The 20,573-nt window shown below is 37.4% G+C and overlaps 1 protein-coding gene across 20 annotated transcripts in view; it reads right to left on the bottom strand.

Annotated features, from left to right (window-relative positions):
* Window positions 1-385: 385 nt before the first annotated feature.
* RIMBP2 (RIMS binding protein 2) overlaps window positions 386-20,573 on the bottom strand; it is a 115,902-nt gene continuing 95,714 nt past the window's right edge. For 6 of the 20 annotated variants that reach the window (XM_049806292.1, XM_049806282.1, XM_049806280.1 and 3 more), the window contains 8 exons: window positions 17,516-17,668; window positions 14,340-14,524; window positions 11,876-12,044; window positions 9,699-9,764; window positions 8,166-8,269; window positions 6,279-6,350; window positions 4,391-4,525; window positions 386-1,974 (listed from right to left, as the gene is read on the bottom strand). In XM_049806292.1, coding sequence (XP_049662249.1) covers window positions 1,786-1,974; window positions 4,391-4,525; window positions 6,279-6,350; window positions 8,166-8,269; window positions 9,699-9,764; window positions 11,876-12,044; window positions 14,340-14,524; window positions 17,516-17,668 — 1,073 coding nt within the window. In that variant the 3' untranslated portion in view covers window positions 386-1,785. Of the gene's footprint in view, window positions 3,815-4,390; window positions 4,526-6,278; window positions 6,351-8,165; window positions 8,270-9,698; window positions 9,765-11,875; window positions 12,045-14,339; window positions 14,525-17,515; window positions 17,669-17,987; window positions 18,038-20,573 lie in introns of those variants that run through there. The other 14 variants (XM_049806289.1, XM_049806288.1, XM_049806296.1 and 11 more) reach the window with 9 other exon arrangements.

A 20,573-nucleotide genomic window follows, 5' to 3' on the forward strand; every position in this document is an offset into this window, starting at 1 on the left:
AAATATTTTGGTCTTTCTGATGTCATAGAGTGGTAGCTTTCCCTATTCAGTGCTGAGGATTTTGTATTTCTTCCTAGTTACATATCACTTATTTATACCTGTATTCATTCTGATCTGGTTTCTATCATTTGAGGTCAACAGAAGCGGAGCTAGTGCAGCTGTTTCCTTAATCAGCTACGGAAAGGTAGGAAACGGTCACTGCGGACTGTTCCTTCTCCACGTGGGTGCAGTGTTTGAGCACATAGCCTGCACCATTTCTGCACGCTTAATAATTGCTCCCTGGGTGCGTATCTTGCCCTTTGTGTCTAATCCTTTAGAAGGGGAGGGAAGGCTAAGACAATGATCAAGCAGCTAATATAGTAGATTCATGAAACGTACTGCACTCTACAAAATATCAAATTATTTATTTATATAAAATATAATACACAACAGTTGTACACATGCACACACCCACACAGTACTTTACCACAAATTTAGGCCAGTTATTTTCTTTAATTAAATGTTACAATCTAGCACACGGTATCTTACAGTAATTTACATTATTATCTGAAGACACAATGGGGAAGCTTTGATCATTCATTTATAAACCTTCCATAAATTACAAAAAGAAAGGCAGTCTGAAAAGTATGTATAAACAGTAAAAACAATTTACAAATGGACAAGAATTACAAAATAGTAACAGCCAATGACTGCCATCAATGTGTAAGATTGTTTTTCTTGAGATGCCAATATTGCAATTAATATTTGATTATCACCTGTTGCAGCCTTTTTACTGGCTACGGCTTGTGTATGTAACACAGTTGTTCACTTTTTACTTTAGACATGCACTTCATCTTGAATCTGACATCAGCAATATTAAAATACCTTTTAACTTAGGACTGTACCTCCACAGGAAGAAAAGTTGGGGAGTAAAGGTTTTTTGTTGTAGAGTTGTTTGTTTGTTTGTCTGGCTTTTTCCCCCGGTAATTTAGAATAGTGAACCAGGAACTCCAAAACTGGAAGTTGTATGGTTGAAACTGGGTGAGTCTCTGAATAACTTACACTGTATCTGATTTCAGTTTAGTGAAAATGTTGACAAAAGAATTTGATACAAGGGGGTTGGTTTAGGAAAAAAAAAAAAAAAGCAGCAAAAACCAGAAAGAAAGCATTTTGCACAGCACTTTCAAACTCCCAGGAGTTACATCAGACATTGAATGGAGTCAGTAACATAGTACTTGATCTTAAATTACCATGTTTTAGGGAATATGAAGACAGTTGAATACACAGTACATACAAAGTATACGCTGTATATTTATTAGACAGTACAAATCATTGTGCATTAATAAGGCAAAACATCAAGGCTGATTAAACTAGGAGTTTCAAGACCATTTTTGCTTATGATAAAGATTAGATACAGTGGGGTGATCTCTCTGAACCAGGACTCAATGAATAGTTTTCTTCCCCCCACTCATGGTTAAAGGAGACTAAAGGCTGAGATTTATCCAATGGAGTTGCAGGTGTTGAGTTGACTTCAAATAAAACCATGTTCTTCTGGTCTTAATCCCACAATTTTTTTTTATTTTGTTTTTCTTAAGAAAAAAAGATATTTGCAACAACAAATCCACTTCCTTTTTTCTTGCTGTTTTGATTAAGCAATTCACATGATTCTACTGATGTCAGACTTAAAAATGCAAAGTTTTGGTAAAGTTGTACTGCATAGTCATGAAAGCCCTAGTTTTGACGTTTAAAAAAAAAAAAAATAATACACAGACTGGAAGCTTTACAAGTTGTCCAGGAGTACATGAATCATTTCACTGCACCAAGCTTTTTCAGTAGTTTCTTGCCTTTGGAAAGCAGCCCCTTTTTCTTTTTCGAGGACATATCCCTGCCTCTCCCGGGACTACCAGAACCCATAGGTGACGTAGGTGACCCAGAATGGAGATGAACTGTGGGGGATGGTGCTCTCCGTGATGTACCTGTATTCTCAGGAGGAACCTATTAGGTACATTGTTATAATTTATTGAATGTTTGAAAGCTTAAAAGCTGTTATCATCAAGAAAGTTGGTAATATCACTTGTCCCATTACCCACTTAAACAAAAGGGCTGGTTCCTTTCTTCTTTGTGGCTGAAAATACCATATGGCCTTACAGAAAATACACAAATTTTGAGAAAAAGTATAGACAATAGAAAACACTCCAATAGAGCCCTGTTTTGGTTATACTTTTTTAAAGAAAGAGTTGGATACACTTGTTTTGCCATAGCTCTGGCCACAAAACCCAGAACACTGGTTTGGGTTTTGCATTTCAGTACTCTGATAGTACAAAAATGAAGAGGGATACGAGTAGTTATAAACTTAAGAAAAATAGATGTGTTAATTACTACAGATTAGCAATCTATAGAAGCCAAACTTTTCAGAAGAAATCACTTAAAATGCTACGTGATCACTTATTTTTTAATGTCCTTTAAATGCCTTTTCTTTAAAATTGGCTAGCAAACTTTATGTACATATTTGAGAAGATGGCACACTGGCTTAAAAAAAAAGAAAAAGAAAAAAAGAAAGAAGGGAAAAGAAAAAGCTAAAATGAACCTTAATCACAATCAAAGAAAGCTTAAAGACCCTGACTGCTTGATGTATATGCTGCAGCTATGAGGTTGCTGAATGAAGGTGAACACTTTTACGATAGCTAGATGACAGCATTCCTAAATATTTTAAACATCTGGTTTTTTTTTTTTTCAATCGTCAAAAGCACTTGAATGAAAATGCTAAAACTACTTATACTCAGCCTATCCTAACTACAGTGCCTGGCTGACAAAATGTGATACTATCAATTAAGATGATATTTTCATAATAGAATCCATGCCTTAGGGACCCCTGCTATCTTGTAGTTCAAGTTAAAACATTAGCAATTTACTGGCTTGTTGTGCAACAGTGAGTTAAGCAAAGGGGCTTCAAGCCTACTTTGATTTAAAATCAAGGTCTAATTCTAATGAAAAAAACCAACTTGGTAAAGCACCCCAACGTACACCTGAAGATACCATATATTTAGTCTAATGCATTCATTCAGTGAGCTGCATGTTTCATATTGAGACTTTTATTGCATTGGTAAACCAAACAGTTGCTAATATTTCAAATGTGCACTTTCTAGGAAAATTCGAGTAAATTGTACCATATGAAGGGATTTTTTTCAGAATTGTTGAATAATTGGTCTTAGGCAAACTGGGGTATAATCGATTATGGAAAACACATTTTAAGGCAGACAATTGAAGTAGCTATATTTGAGCGTAATGAGTTTCAAAACCAACTATACCCTTGTAAACTACCATACATATCGGCTTATGTTTCAGTTTTATGTTCTTTAAGGGTTGGGGGTGTTGTGCTTTTCTTTTGATACAGGAGCTTGGAATTTTTACATCCCAGCTTGGCTAACAATGCAATATGCAGCTTTTGTTTGTAGGGTAGTTAGACATCAAACTCTCCTTTCTATGTAAACATAAACATTTAGCTCATGAAGAAATATGTTCCAAATGTTGACCTTCATAAAGTGAGGTCTAATCGACTTATTTCTAAGGATTCCTTTTTAAAGGATTTGTCTCCTAAGAAAAAACTAAATTGACTTGACTAAATATAGTAAAAGCATACAGCCTATTCTTCTGTGGCCAAGGATTTTGGAGACATATTTCTTTTTTTTTTTTTTTTTTTTCCCCCACAATTAAGTTTCAAGACTTGCATTAGATAGCCAGGTAGCTTTAATTGAAATCTCTATTGGTATCTTCAGTTGCTCACTTACGTGAAGGCTACATTGCCTTATTAAGGTGTGAAATGAACACTCTTCTTCTGTTTCCAAGCAGATGAGCAAAGAAATAAAAATATATATAAAATATATAATATATAAAAGTATTGCAGTGATGAAACAAAACCAAAAATGAGATACTCTAAACACGATTAGTCTTTCATAGAAGTCTCTGGTCAATTAACTAATGCCAGTTGGAATAGGAGGTCATAAGGATTAAAAGATGAACACTGTCAATCAGCTGCATTTACAATCTGTATTTAAAGGAATGCAGGTACCAGTCTTTTGTCCACAAGAACTTTTGCTTTCATCTAGATATTGCATGTAGTACAAGTAGTTTAGGAGCATTAGGAAGTAACTACTTTCACCAGGGAAAAGCTGCTTAAACTAAAATTATAATTGGAAGTACTGTAATGACTGCAATCAAATGGTAGATTTAGTTTCTTCATTTACAAATGTAACGAGCTAGTGGAAGGCTAATTTTTCTTTATGTTTTATATATTTGAAAGTTAATTTTAAATGGGCAAATGGATTTAAAATGTTAAACGTAACGTCTAAATTATATGAGAGACAGTGGAATGGAAAGTAAAAATTTAAGCTTTTCTTATTCGGTTGCTTACCCTTTTTGCTTTTGTACGCATCGGTGTATCGTGAACATATCGGGAGGGTGCATCAGATAGATAGACTTCAACATCATCAGGCACTTCTTCGAGAAAGTTGGAAGGAACTAGCCCCTTTTGTCCATTAAGTTCACCCTGCAACATGATGAAAATACCAGTAGATGTTTTTACGAAAGCAAATGTAGGTTCCCAAGAAGGTAAGGAAATACTTTTGACTATTTCAAAGCTAGTGAGGAAGAGGAAATAGTCATCTAAGGTCACTTGGGACCTTAAGAGCTGTCCTGGTTTCAGCTGGGATAGTTAATTGTCTTCCTAGTAGCTGGTACAGTGTTATGTTTTGGGTTCAGTATGAGAAGAATGTTGATAACACACTGATGTTTTCAGTTGTTGCCAAGTAGTGTTTATACTAAGTCAAGGATTTTTCAGCTTCTTGTGCCCAGCCAGCAAGAAGGTTGGAGGGGCACAAGAAGTTGGGAGGGGACACAGCCAGGACAGCTGAACCGAAGGGGTGTTCCATACCATGTGATGTCATGTCCAGTATATAAACTGGGGGGAGTTGGCTGGGGGGCATGGATCACTGCTCAGGAACTAATTGGGCATGGGTCAGCTAGCACTTGGCAATTGCATTGTGCATCGTTGATTTTGTATATTGCAATTCTTTTATTATTGTCATTTTATTATTGTTATTGTTATCAATATTAGTTTCTTCTTTTCTGTTCTGTTAAACTGTTCTTATCTCAACCCACGAGCTTTACATCTTTTCCTGATTCTCTCCCCCATCCCACTGGGTGTGGGGGGAGTGAGTGAGCAGCTGCGTGGTGCTTAAGTTGCTGGCTGGGGTTAAACCACGACAGGAGCTTATGCACTTTTGAAGATCACAAGAGCTAGTGTGTGCTATGGACAGCAAGTGAACCCCTGCCTTTTTTAACATCAGTGCACAGTGGAGAAGCAGGAACAGAATTCCCAGTTTTTGGACTTGGGTCTGTAGGACTGCAACGCCATAGATACATGTGGTGCGAGGCTGCAAACCTAAAGGCACTTCTGAGATGATAAAATTATCCCTTTGGGTCTGAACTTCTCAAATGCACCCGACAGAGGCAGCTGGGCCTGTTTTCTATGGCCAATACACCATGGACATGGAAAAGGCAAGTGCAAGATGCAGACTGGCAGCTACTATCAACTTTAAGACAGTTCAGCTGGGCAAGCAATGCTGGAATATTGTCTCCCATGATTACACTCTTCCTCTTCTTAAAGGAATGACAAAGTAGTATGGTCAGTTAACTAGTGCTTAAAAGACTACCGAACTATTTTATTGATATATTTTAGTCAACCTTTTATCGTAGGGACAGGCTGTATCTAGGTCTTTCTCCCACATGAAATGCCTTACCCAGTAGAAGTCATTCGCATGTTCATATCAATACATGTATGATCAAAATACACATTGTCCAGCAAACTAAATGAGGCAAATAAATATTACTTATAAAATGCCAGAGGCAGCTCTGAGCTGGATGAACAGCTCCTAAAGACAGGTGCTGAAGTAGCAAGAGGGAACCTTCAGTGCAGTATGATCTCCTCCAACCGAGGGAGCTTCTCGGGTTCTGCTACAGTCCGTGCAGCAGCAGGAGCTGTGAGGCGGGGTTCGCATCCCAGCTCTCTAATGGCTGGTTGTGAACTCACGTTCCCAGGTACAAAATGGGAGTGGTGATCTTAACCCCCATTTTGGCAGTCCTTCCAGGCATGCCAAATGAGGATCACAGCTATGCCCACAAGAGAACTAGCTGGAATTGTGACCTGAAATCCTCCGGCCTGTCATTTAATCATTCCTGCTAGTGAAGAGTGCTCTAACAGTTTGTAGCAGTTTGAAATGACCAAACAGAAGCCAACTTACATAGTAAAATCCATCTTCATCAATTTCACCAAAGACAGTAATAATGTCCCCTGTGCAGAATGTCAGCTCAGCCTGCAGAAAAAGAAACACATGACAGTGCATGTTTTGTTAGGCAAAGGTTAACATTCTCTTTATTAATAGTAAATCCATTAACATTTTTCCCTCTCCTTTATGTTAAGAGACAGGAGGTGAAACTGAATTGAACTTTGAAAGGAAAACTTTTTAATTTTTTTTATTTTTTTTGTTAGCTTGCTAGATGTGACACTTCCCTGCTAGGTTCTAGACACCCACAGGACTCCCCATGACAAACGAGCCAAGTGCGACCAGACCTTGGAGATCACTGAACTCACTCATCTGTGTGAAGCCTTGAACAACCTGAACAAACTTTGAAGCTTTGAACTATGTGGCTTCAAAGGTCCCTTAAAGTCAATCCTGTGAGGAGGGAAGAAGATGTAGGGGCTGGACATGGTTCAGGTCCGGGCTCTGTACTGAGCTGAGCACTAGGACTAACAGCTGAGACTGCTCTTCCTGAAACACAAAGTTCCTGAACTAAAGTTGTGGAGCTATACTGGATTCTGTTCAATACAGGCTTCATAGCAGTCTCTAATCTGCAAATGGTGTACTGGGCTCTTTTTTAATTGCCTGTGGTTTAAATGTAATTTAATTAGGGGTTTTTTTTAACTTCTTCTTAATTTTCCATGGCCATGGAAAGAGAGAGAACAAATAACATGTTTGCAATATATCTGTACAATTTATTTGATTTGTTGCCCAAACCACTTTGAAACACCATAATTTTGAACCAAATTTGGTTCAGTGAGAAATACAAGACAACTCTGGCTGAGTTTTAAAGTATCAAGTCCCACATATTTCAAAATTCACTCTTCTTTAAAAAAATTCCAAATTGTTCTACAGTTCACCAATTTAAAAAAAAAAAATCATTTTAAAGGATAACTGAGGAAGCTCCTAGGCATGCAGTATTTTTTTTTTTTAGAGCTTTGAGTGTCACCTGCCTGACATTCTTACCACAATCTATATATAAATGAAAACTGCATCAAATCTTGATCAAGGGACTTACAATGTAACATCAAAGACAATGTAAAAAGTGATTCTGTTGTTGCTGGTAATAAATATGGAGAGATGGGAGACTGCATGTAGGTAAATGGAAGATAAACCCATACTGAAGACCTAGCTAATGGTGAGCTTTTTTTTAAATGAAGATCTACCTAATGCTGAGTTGTTTAAGATAGCCTTACATTATCATAAAAAAAAAGATTACAGACGACAGAAATTCACGAAAGGTCAGATGCATCAATTAAGAGAAAGAAATATAATATATTATGAGCACTGTTCTACTGCACTATATTGTTCTAGTTTGGGTTGTGAAGGAGGGTTGATTTTTGGAGGACTTGTAGGTTACAGAGATTTGAAAGCGTGCGCCGCTATGAGCTTGTTGGCAGGAGCTAGGACTCTTCTCAAAAATAATCATGTTCTTATCTGGAAACACACAAAGGAAATTTGAAAACAATAATTGGAAAATAATAATTCCCTACTGTTTATAACTCTATGCTTTTTTCCTGATAGGCTTTTGTTATATACATATGTATACACATGCATTGTACAACATATATCCATAGCTGACTATATAACGTATTGAGCCATATTAAATAAATCCTGCAAAGGATATTCCTTGATTTTGTTTGAACAAGAACCATAAAACAACTTGTACAGAAGTCCTAAGCTTGTCATATACATCTGCCTGAAAACATTTGACCAATGTTTGTAATTTTTTTTTTTTCACATCCACTGCAAATGTATAATAATGGTTCTAAATCCCAGCTGGGTTATGGCTCCATAAATAGTAAACACAGCAAACAGCTATGTCAATACCTCTACATCGACGTTAGGAGAACTTTCACGTGGATCGTAATCATATAGTGCCACCATCCTTCTTGTAGACACTGAATGTTGTCTCCCACTCCGTCTGTTTCTTTCTGTTCCAATCACAAGGAGAGGAAGGGAAGGAAAGCTATCAAAGTTATTTTGAAAAGAAAAACAAGGTGCAAATTTTCCCTACCTCATTTTCACAACAGTGCAGTAACAGCGTCAATATTTCTCTAGCATAGTGATAAAAGGTCACACATTACCAAACCTATTAACACAGATAAAGGTTTCAAAACAGCATCTATGTTTCATAAATAATTTCTTAACAGTTGGCTTGCCCTCCCTATTCTAAGCCACTGAATCCTTTGAACAGTATTTATCTGCAAAACTAATGTTCCAAAATTTTCAGCCATTCTTGGTTGCAAGAATCAGAGGTTAACAGGGTATACAAAGCCCAACAGTCAAAAATTCGTGTTTGTCTCATTTCATTTCAGCTTCCACATTTACTGTCTATTCCTTCCCCCCCCCCCCCCCCCCCCGCCCCGTAATCGTAAGTAATTTTGTGCCTGGGATTATTCTTCAACTTTCTGCTGGGAGACCGGAAGGAGAAATGGATGCTCTGGGCTGTCCCACGACAGAAGAGGCTACCCATTATGCAAGTGGTTTGCAATATTTTCAAGACTAACTACAAAAACACATCCTCAAGTACTGTTTAATTTTACAAGTTTCCTTTGTGGGGAACAGAAGGAAAGGAGTAAAATTTGTAGTTTCCAGGAACCACGTGAAATGTTTATTGATTAATATTAAACATTTACAGAGAAGTCCAAATTGGGCTTCATTTTAAATTTGAATGATACTAGCATGATTCTTGCGGATGACTGCTGCAGCAAGAGAAACATGCTTGTTAGTGCTACTTACAGACAGGCATTGAGGGCGGGTCTGATGAGTGTTATGCAGTGTGACAGAGGAGACCTGGGGTTAGGAGGCACCCTATGATTGTTCCGGCAGGAGGGTGAACATTAAAGGCTCAGCTAATGTAGGAGCAAATACTGAGTGTAGCATGCACTCACAGCTGTCACATCACCCACCAGCTGACACTGAAGCGTTCAGTCAGAGGAGATCACTTACTTTTGCAGTGGGTGGTTTGGAGTTATTTTCCCAGGTACCAATGCAAGGGATTTACACAGAACACAAGGAGAGATCCAAAATGAAGGCACGGCAAGTAACGGACGCGGGACCCGATCCCCCTGATTCCCCAAAGCCTGGATCAACCGATACCTAAACGATTGTCTGAGAGCCGCAGTTTCCACTTTGGAAGTACCTCTCTGGGGCAAGACAGTGCCCGCTGCTCAGGGTCAAGGGCGCCTCTATGACCAAGAAAAGAATCGAAAAAGGGACCCTATACCTAATTGCTATGTGACAGTATTTTCCAACTTCTGGTTTCCAAAAGTTTAAAGTCATAAAAAAATAAATCTAGACAGCTCAAATCATTTCAGCTAATTTACAGCTTGAATCAAATTATTGGTTCTTAGCACAGACCTCTTTTAGACTTTCTGGATCTGCGGTGTACAGAGCGTGTGCTCTCTTTGAAACGGTCACAGTTGACTTCAGGAAAGGAATGCATACAAATAAAAGAAGAAAAGATATGAAGCTGTTCAAAGTTCTGTTTTTAAGGATTTAATGTGGGCAAAGGATTAAGAAAAATATATGAACACAGCATGTAAAGTGTCTGATATGACATTAAGAATATGAGTAACAATATGAGACAGACTGGCAATTAGAGCCTGCTTCTGCTAAAAATCCACGTGGGCAGCCTCTGTGACAGCGAGGGTCTGAACATGTGGATCTCTGCTATTCAGAATTTGTATTTAGTTTAAAATTAAGCCAAACTAACCTTTCCAAATCCATTAGTAAAAGTGTTTGTTGTTTTTTGTTTTGTTTTGTTTTAAATGGCTAACAATTTAAATCCATATTAAAACACATGATGCTTTTAAGTGCCAAAATATTTAAAGGTGAACTGCTGGGGGTAGGTTGCTAACAGGACGCTCAGAAACATCCCAGAATAAAAAGAAGTGCTTAAAAATGTAAGGCAGGGCAACATTTCTGTCACCAATTGCCTCTCCCTCTTTCCAAGATAAAAGACTTTCTGATTTCTCAGCTCTTTCAGGAGACACTGCCAGTTGAGCGTAACAAAAAAATGCAATTATATTCGCAAAATATGACTGTTAGACAGCCAAAGTATTCAAATTATGGGGACCTATGTAGATTAGTGGTTTCATTTTCACAAGCGTTTTGTATCAACAACTTTCTGACTTTGATAAGAGCTGAGAGCACTGAGCAGGACTTAAAGCAGTTGGTTTCAGCCGTGGCCGTTGAGGAAGTTGTTCTCTGCACTCAAACAGGTGACCTCATTGCTAGAAGTAGAAATATACTTAGATACTTCTGAATCCCATCAGGCCCCCAGTTGTGTTTACAGATGTACCTAAAGCAGATTGGGTATCTCGTTCTAACAGACTTCAAATGGTGCAGACCCATGCTAAAATGACTACGTGTGCAGAATACCGCTGTAGGCAGCCAACCCATTCAGGCACATCTGTAGGTCCCACTGTGTGCCTCTCCCAAGTTTTTGTCCTGTGAATGTGTGTGTAAGTGTATGTGCTATACCTAGAGCAGCAGATGGGCAGTGGGGTTTACAGGTGCTTGCGGGTGGGAAGATTTGTTGTATTTATGTGGCGTGAGTAAATAAACACAGATTTGAATTAAAAACTCAATTAAGCATTTAAGAACTTAAATCATCCTTCCCTTTCATGGACAATAGAGAATTTTAAAATATCTCAATATCTTAAAAGAAAACAACAAAAAAATAGTTTGTCTCACATTTACTAATACATTTTGGAAACAATAAGCTTTTACTCAATCTAAGAAAACAATTGTGGAAGATTTCTTTGGTTTTTTAGCAACCACTTTTACAGTTCACTTTTAAACAGGACTGAACCAATTCCAGCCCTTTATACTCTCTCAAACACGTTGAAAATTTTAAAACATATTGAGATAGTTGTATGAAATTTATTTTCAGAAAGAAATCTAAGTTAAAAGATAGTTGCATTGTGTATCTAAGTACAACATTGAACCAATGATGTAACACGAGTGGTTCATAACACAGAATTGTTTGGCCAAACTCAGCTTTTTAAAGGGTTTCTTACTGCAATATCCAAAAAATCTCATAATATGTAGTGCTATCCCAAATGAGATTACACATAACCCTTTGCCACCATCCCTTTAAATTATTGGTAAAGTAGGAAAATGTAGAAGAGTAAAAATAACAACAAATAAGTGATTCTTTTTATGCTTTGCAGCAGTGAGCGTATCACAAAGCACCTCAGCACAGCACACTCCAAAGCACAGGGATCATGTTCTGTGTCTAGAAATCTTTCAGGTGACAAAACTGATTTTTTTTTTTTGTAAATAAGAAAAGAAAGTAGTGAGTGGAGTGGTGAAGATACAAGTCCTCATTTGCAGCAAAAGATGTGACCGACATTAAATATTAGTTGAATAAATTCATCCAGATACTGACACAGAATGTATCCCATGGTGTAGTAAATTGCTGTAAAATTTAGATGCATCTGCATATAGTAAAAACAAAAGGCAAAGCAGATCCAGCCAAGTTAATAGCACCCAAAAGTTAGGGGAAGTGAAGCATATGTATTTTCCCTTACCAATTTTCTCAACTGGTGTGTTCAAAGGAAGAAAGCCTTGTTTTAGCAGCTGATCCATCATCTCTTCATCATCTGCTTGGATCTCAGAGACCATATTACATGGGATAAGGCCAATTCTTGTACAGGTTTCTCCACGATAGAATCCATCAGCATCTTTGTCCCCATAAACCTGTTATTCAAAGAGTGATAATGATGGTCAATAAAGGTTTTAACATTTAGGAATTTTAATGCAGGCTAAATGGCTACTAAAGCATAGACAGATGACTACAGTTTGGATGTGGAATTATATTAGGTTTTGACTACTCTGGCTTATGTTACAAAACTGGAAATGTTATGTTAATTTGAATTATGACTTCAGATATATAAGCAGAATTTGGACTTTTTGTTAGCACTACAAAAATTGAGAGACAGCACTGAAAGTCATCAGTTTCTCCTTCTGCTGAGCCAAAAGTATACTTAATGGTTTACACTGATTTTTATGGAATTATTCACATGACACCATTTTTGGTGCCATGTGAACTATATTCAAAATGAAGCATTTGCAAAACTGTGCCAAAGTGTTGTTATTTTGAATAGAACAACTTGTATATGATCAAGAATGCCCATCTAATACTGAACATACTTGATATATGTACTTACTTATGCTCTGCTATTGTCTTTCCAGAAAACATGAATTAAGGCATAAAAATAGCATGAATTTTCATCAATGAAAACAGGTAAATCCAAAATTTCTCTCTAAAAATGTAGTCCATTCATAAAGGCTACTAATGACACAAAGGCCTAGATCAAGGACTGTACTAAACAAAAATTATGTTCTTAAGGCCAAACTGATGACTGAGTTTAGATTGTTCCTTGTTTAGGCTCAATCGTTTTCTTTCTTTTCTTTAAAAACAAACACAACCCCCCAAACCAAGCCCTGCAGTTCAAATTTGAGTTCATTAAAAAAGACCATTTGAATTGCCTCAACTTTCTAGAGCAGGAATGTTTTTCAGTTTTAATCGCTATGTATCCAGGACTTACCCAGCAGCACTACTACTTCACACAGTACAGCGTACGTGACCGTAACACATGTAGGGACAGACTTCATACAGCTCCTGGTGGAACTGACCGTCCACCATCCCCACGGCTCAGGTAATGTACAAAAAAGTCTTTTGAAAACGCAAACTAATCCATCTTCGCAACAATTTGGTAAGAAATTCAAAGCAGCAGGTCACATAGTAATCATCGTGGTCCCAAGTATAAAATAAACATCACTGCGAGTAAATATCTGATGTGGAGTCTCTCTAGACTTTTCATTGCCAAACGTGTATATATTTGTGAAGAAGTAATTAAAATACCTGAGTGAAATGAACATTTCTTGCAAAGAAAAATAATTTCTTAAACAAGTTCCATATTTTTCACATAAATCTTATATAAGCAAAATCTTATATAAGCAAAATATCTAAGTATTTACCATTAAAAAATTTGTGATTTAGGATACAGACATTTGTGTTAGGATCCAGTCCGATACAGTGGAAGGCAGTCAGTATTTTAACAGCTTAAGTTACAATTTTATCTTTGCAATGGCTAGCGTAACAAATGAGTCTATTTTTTCAGGTTCTGTTTCAGATCACACTTAAATCTCAAATTACCCTTGGACTACCAGCAGCTGTTCTTTCTGCCTCTCTCATTTCTGCCCGTTTTGTACCAGATCGATTAGATACAAAGCTGCAGGAGGAGATGCTTACATTTGCTGATTCGACAGAAAAATCTGCTAGCTTTTTAAAATCAGAGCGGCAAGCTGAAAAAATTTGCCTCGCAGCTGTACAATCACAAGATGAGGCAAGCTGGGATAGAGGGCTGGCTAAAGACATTGACAGAGCCTAACACTGTCCCTGTAATCTGGAATAGGGCTGACCTGTCTTCTGCGCCCTGTTTAAAGGCACCTTGTGTATTTTACACCAAACAGTCAGAAAAGGGAGTGGTTTTCCCAGTTTCAGAAGATCACGACTCTGGAAGAGAAATACCTAACTTCTGGACTTTAATTAATCTTAAGTGTTTACTAGCTAGGAGTGTTCAGCATTTAAAAAAAATATGGCAGCTCTGGTACTTACGAAGGTACAAAACTGAGTGCCTTTGGGGTACCTTTGCAGGAAAGATATCCTCTTTGAAGCACTTTTGCCTGCAGGTTTGTGGCAATGGACATAGGTGCCTTCAGAGTCACAATTCTGGTCTTGGCACCCAAATCTCTATTTAAGTCTGGCCCTAACTATCTAGCAACCTTGAGATTTTTGCCATTACCTAATTATTTTTAGGCTATTAGCACTAGATATTAGATTCCAGATCCAGTGAGATTTACAGCTTGAACCTCTGGAGGAAAAAAAACCCTTGGACTCTAGTCACAGAAGTTGCTTTCACCACAGGGAAAAAAGGAGAGCCTGTTTGTAAAACTGGGTCCTTTGTTTCCTTTGTTTTTAGATCCCACCTTAATGATCTGTCCTTCTTTAAATGGCAGCTCTTCTTCCGCAGCATCAGGATTTGGGGACATTGTCAGCGGATCGTAGTCAAAGAGTGCAACAAATATTCGAGTAGAAATATCTTCTGTGCCAGGATCTGTTTCTGATTCTTCGTAAATATCTGGAGAAAGATGGTCATGACCACCATAGCCATCTATGAAAGTAAATTCAGAAAAGAACAAGTCAGTAATACAAGTTGGCCTCGTCTTTCAACTATTCCAGTTAATATTTTAAAAATATTTGGCATTTCAGTGAAAAAAAACAATAATGCATGTCCTGTTAAGCTTAGTGTTGGTTTTGTTTTTTTTTTTTAATTGGCAAGTTATTTTTTTAAAAAGCATATACAATCTGCATGCACTGAATGTGGTGCTGATCCCCTACACCACACTGACATTTACACATGTGAATCCAGCTCAGGTAAGAAAGCAGTTTTTGTTAGGTTTACTGGAGTTTGCCATAAATTAATGAAGCATGTTAAGAGTGACATAATGATGAATCTGATAGGCTTTATCATTACTGCAAAAATAACCATGCTTTGGATCCACCTGTTTTCCAGCACAGCTGCTTCTGCTCTTCATGGACACAAGAAAGCACATCCCAGCTGTGTTGACATACCATGTTTTAGGTACCAGGTTTAAAACATGGTTATAACCTCTCCTCTCCAGACAGGCAAGAAGAAATATATTTCAGTAGCGTTAGTTATTGCAGGGTTGGAACTACACTGCCTATGATTTTGTTTAAACACAGTCAATAGTTAACATATCCAGCAATGCCCCAAACCAACGCCAACACTAACAAGATGTGTTAAAATCCAGGCAAAATGGTTACCTATGACTGCGTTTAACCGTAAGCTCACTAGCAAAGATCATCCATGAATATCACAACACTTGACACTGCACTGAACTCTGTCCACTGCAGGGTACCAAATCAATTAGGACATAAAAAATGAGAATTAACGTTTTGTCTCATTTATCTTTCAGACTTTTCAAATGACCTGGAGAATGTGTTTAGCCCATGATTCAACAACATACTTAAGGGTGGACTTCAGTAAAACTGAATTAGAGAATTAGGCCAAAATGGCTAACAATGAGTGTTTTGAATGATGGGTTTCAAAGGCTTTTAATTTTGTTTTGAAAGAGCATGTGACAGCGCTTTTTCCCCCAAAATAGGCTCTTTCAAGACATACAAAGTTGAAGCCCCCCCAAAATAAAGCTCTCAAAATTACAAGCCACTTGTGAAAAACTTGGCTTATTGTGCAAGTCCCGCTAACTTCAGTAGGAGTCATGTACTTTTGTTCTTTGCTGAATCAACACTTATCATCCAGTTTATCATTCCTTCACAATGAATAAATTGAGAAAGCGATGTTATGAATTATGATGAAAATGTAGTTCAACTATATAAAAAATTTTCCAAACAATTTTCATATTAATACAATTTTTACTGTAACCACCTCTTACAAATTAAAGACTCCCATTTTTTGTAATAGTTTGAACATTCAATATGGAACATTTTAGAAAAAATTCTATTACATTTTTGCCTCTACATCAGATGCATTTTATTCAACATTTGATATTTTTAAACTACCAGAAAAAAAATTTCAGAGCGTCACAGCTTTAAGGGAACAGCTACTAACTCTTGGGTCCAGAGTGCAAGAAAGAATGTGAATAGGGAAAAAATGAAGAACAGCAAAAGGGCAGGGAAAAATTTCAGCCAAGAAGCTTTAGGCAGGCACAAAGCACAGAAAGGAAGTGTGGGAGAATGGTACATGTGGGACAGAAAGCAATGGGACACAAAGGATGGGATTCCTCTCTGTTCTGTTCTCCTCCTACAGTCAGGTTGCAGTCATTCTGTGGTTCATACTCAGACCCACCAGGCAATGTAGAACAGGGGGCTTAAGGGGTGTTTTGGTTTGGTTTTTAAATTAAAAATACCGATTTTTGCATCTAACTCCAACTGCAGTTAATGGGGGCTAGGTGCAAACATGAATTATAGCCAAATGTATCTCTGTTAAAAACACTGGCCGGTACAGTCTGACTCAGGATAGTCATGTTTGCTTCAGTGAACCAGAAAGCAAACAATCTCTAGATTAGCTCATTCACCCCTTATTTTACTCTTTCAAGAGGTACATACATACATTATACATATATGCACACATATAATTGTGTATGTAAAATCTTAGTCTCTGGATGCAGCCAGCAAGATTCCCAACTGATGTATAGTTGCAACCACAGCTGCACTGAATTCACTAGGTCTACACTGATAGACACAAGCTGATGATCCTGTTGTAAGGTCAGTCAGATCTGTTTGCTTGGAAGCTCAACATTAAATTAGGATTTACCTAAACTTTCAGGGCCCCTTTTGTTTCATTTCAGACACCAACAAAACCCTAATGTGTTTCTTAGCTCTATATATGGCGTGGGCTGCTTTTATGGGTTAAGACACTTCATTTTACTGTGTTATGAACTATGAAAACTGAGTTGTTGATCATGTAATGATTTCTATGTTGATGAAGCAACAAATACTATCAGTAGTGGGTATAACTGCCTTCCTCATGTAATACAAAAGTTTGTCATTATGGTGTAATTATTCCTAAAAATAATAATAATAATAATAATAATAATAATTTTTGTCTTCACCGAGTGACACAGCCAAAGTCCTGTGTGGTCACTGGTAAGACCCTGAATCTTCAGTTAGCCCAAGCCATAAATCTGAATAACGTTTGGTAACTGCTTCCTATTAGAGAACCCTAATAGGGTCGCGATATACCAGCTACTCTTTGTCCCTGCCCAGGCTATATGAACCGAGTGGAAATGTGGTCGTTTGGATGAATGGTCGTTCAGGTGTATACAGTAAATACTGACTGGCATTAGTAGCGGCATAGCTTCACAGAGGTTCATGCAATGCAGTGTGCTTGGACTCAGTCGAGTATGGAAAGGTGGCTGCACAGCAGTTTCAGGACAGAGGACTAAGGGCTGTTTGTCCCTTACAGCTGAGCTGGAGAAACTTACCTGAGAGCAGACAGGACTTAAGAGCTAGTTCCCCTGGCATTCGGCATTGCATGCAATGTTGTCATACAGAAACCACGCTTGTTAACACGCAGCTCTAAAATGGGTCTGTCATAAAGGATGAATAATGTTCGGCATACCGTATCTATATTCAGAGGCCATGGTACGCTGCTGAGGCCATTTCTTGTGTCCACCAATGCTGCGATAATAAGCTTCTTCTTTTACGGGTGAAATATTTCCCTCACTACCTGACCGAGACCGACCGCCTTCACTGTTACTGTCCATTGTAATTTCTATGGAGAAAAAGGGAATGATCTATTAAAACATATTGTATAGTTGCCTTTGCGGAGGCTCCTGCGGGCAGGCTTTGCCTACCCTTTTTTTCTGACTTGCATATAGTAGGAAGGCTAAACCCTGCATAAGCTTTGCCAGATGTCTCAGCCTCTAGAAATCCTTCTTCAGCAGGGGAATCACAGAAATGTGTATCTCCTTTTTTTAAAGCATCTGAATTTTGTGCTTTTTAAAATTCATACAGTGTAAATATTGTTTGTTAGCTCTTTGGATAGGAATGATCTTTTATTATGAGGTTTAAACACTCCTACCTGCCAGATCTGCAAGGTCAAGAGCACTGTAAACTGTGTTTCACCTTCTAAAGTATCAACCTAAAAACAAAAATTAATTAATTTACTTAAATCCTACCTGAAAGAAGATACTAATCTAAAGTATTTATACCTGAATGGAGAAAATGCCTCAAAGAATTTAAATTCTGGAACATTTTGGAGAAAGGTTTTACCATTGGGATCCTAACGTCATTACAATTTTGAAGCTCTTTCCCACTAATTTAACCTCCCAGACCTGCCTTAAGAACTTTCCATCACTAAAGTGACCTGTTAGCTGAATAACTCAGCAAAAATTCCAGGCATACATGTAAAGAAATAAGCTGCTGCCAAGAAATTTGGAATCCACATTTTTGAGCTATGTGCTGAGGCCAACAGTTTCATGTATTTAGGCAGTCTTAAGCTTTGGCTCAATCATATTTACTTTCTTCTTTCCTTTTATTTTACTCTGCTTTTCACTTTGTGGAACTACGTATTATAATGACACATCACTTTTCTTCAAAAACCATACTTGCAGCCCTTATTCATGGGAAACTTCCTCTGTCAGTAGGAGTTCTGAACAGTGGGTTTAAATTTATACAATGCTCTACTACATGCTTTTGGATGCCCTACTTTTACAACATTTTATTTATCTGAACTCTTGATACACTTCATATCTTCTAGATTTTTTTCCAGCAGGCTTACAGGAAGCAACTTTTGTGCAGAGTTTTATCAAGTGTTTAGATTTGCTTCACTTAAAGTCATTTATTACAGTCTGATGCTGAAAGTAAGAAATATTGCATATGTATCTTTCAGCAATCTTAATCACTGGTCTTTTAGTCAGATATTAGGACTCTTGAACTCTAAATCACATAAGGCCTTTCAACAGCTTCACAGCAAACAATTTTTTTTTTTTGTTTGCTTGTTACCAGCATTAGACAATATTGTAATTTATTCCTAATGGAACTTTCCCAAAAAGCATTTGTGGATTGTACACAATACAAAATACAATAATACATTCTTTAAGTTACACTGAAAGAAATAACATCTGTGAATTTATTTTCTCTCTAATTATCTGTTTGAGCACAGATTGACTATCAGAAATTAATTTTTTTACCTGATTCCTAAGCTATTGAACTACTAAACAGCTAAGTAAGTCATTACTTAATGGTTTCTGTGTCCTAACTTTGTTGACAGAAAGTGACCTCTGATCAAATAAATCACTTCCCTTACTTTTAATTAAAATGAAAAGTAAAAGGAAACCCAAAGGATTAATTCAAACAAACATGTCTACTCTCTCACTATTCATAAAAAAAATGTTTCAGCAGATAATATAAAAGAAAGAACTTAAATACAAAACTTGCTTTAAGTAGTCCAAACATAAACCAGAAATCTTTACTCCTGAGAAAAAAGGCTGCTTTCAGAGAAAAAGGACATGAAAATCTAACAGTCTTCACACTGTCATCCAAAAGCTATTTGTTTCAGATAACAATAACCTGCCAATGGAAGCACAAGAGCCCCCTTGAAGCTGATTCTCCCCCATGCCAGTTTCATACCAGTGTAATTCCATTGACATCTGTGAAGATTATCCTGGTTTACACCAGGACGTGGATGAGAATCAGTCTCTGACCAGTCATGCTGAATTGAAGACACTAAGAAAGTTTCATGAATTACGGCTCTCTGTGTTTTCTGATCTACAGTCTCAATAATAATAATTACTATCTACTAGATATAAAAATAATTGTGCCCACTAGGGGGATTTTGCTTTTTATTTACAGTACAGGCATTTTACTGTGATTCTATGAAAAGGGAAAATATTAGCATTCCTTAATGATCAGTCTCTTTCCTTCTGATAATCCCCATTTGTAATGTCTCTTACTCGCATAAATGTCAGCTGAGAATTGCCTGACACTGCTTTCTTCTCGTCACGATGACTACAGTATTCACAAATTAAAGTCCAGGTTAGGGACAGGAACTGGGCAACTTTACATCTTCATGGAGTAAAGTTCTGCTCATAGCTCACAGAACTCTCTCTGCATTTGTTTTGCATGTGTTCCCTGATTTTCAGCGTCAATATTTCTTATTTGTCAGTACAGAGTGCAAGTTTTAATAGATATGTATTTGTCCATAGTGTCTTGATTCCATTATCTTTTCTGCACTACTTTTTGGATTTTCTGGTATACACCAGCGTATAGTTTAAGTCATAAGTAAACCAGAATAGGGATGATTCTGTAAGAAATATCAAATCTAGTAAATGTATGCAAGTTCTATTAACTTGTTACATTTAACAGCTTCTATTTTTCCTGCTAAATTCCAAAAAGTAGTCAAGAAAATGGAAAGTGAATACAAAATGATGGTTGATGAATGGAAAGATGGATGGCTGAATGGATGGCTGAATGGGTACATTTATTTCACTGATCATATAGTAGCCTGCCTGCAAATTTCTTCTTCGGTAAGATCTAACAGTACCTAAGCGTAACCAAACGTAGAAAAGGTCCAATACCCACTAAATTCAATGGAAGGGCTCCCAGTGATGTCAATGACTACTGAATCAGCCCCCCTGTGAAACCCCAGTACACTCATATTTAGATGGAGGTGTTCT

Source organism: Accipiter gentilis, chromosome 7 (genome assembly GCF_929443795.1).
Source record: "Accipiter gentilis chromosome 7, bAccGen1.1, whole genome shotgun sequence".
Taxonomy (NCBI): Eukaryota; Metazoa; Chordata; class Aves; order Accipitriformes; family Accipitridae; genus Astur; species Astur gentilis.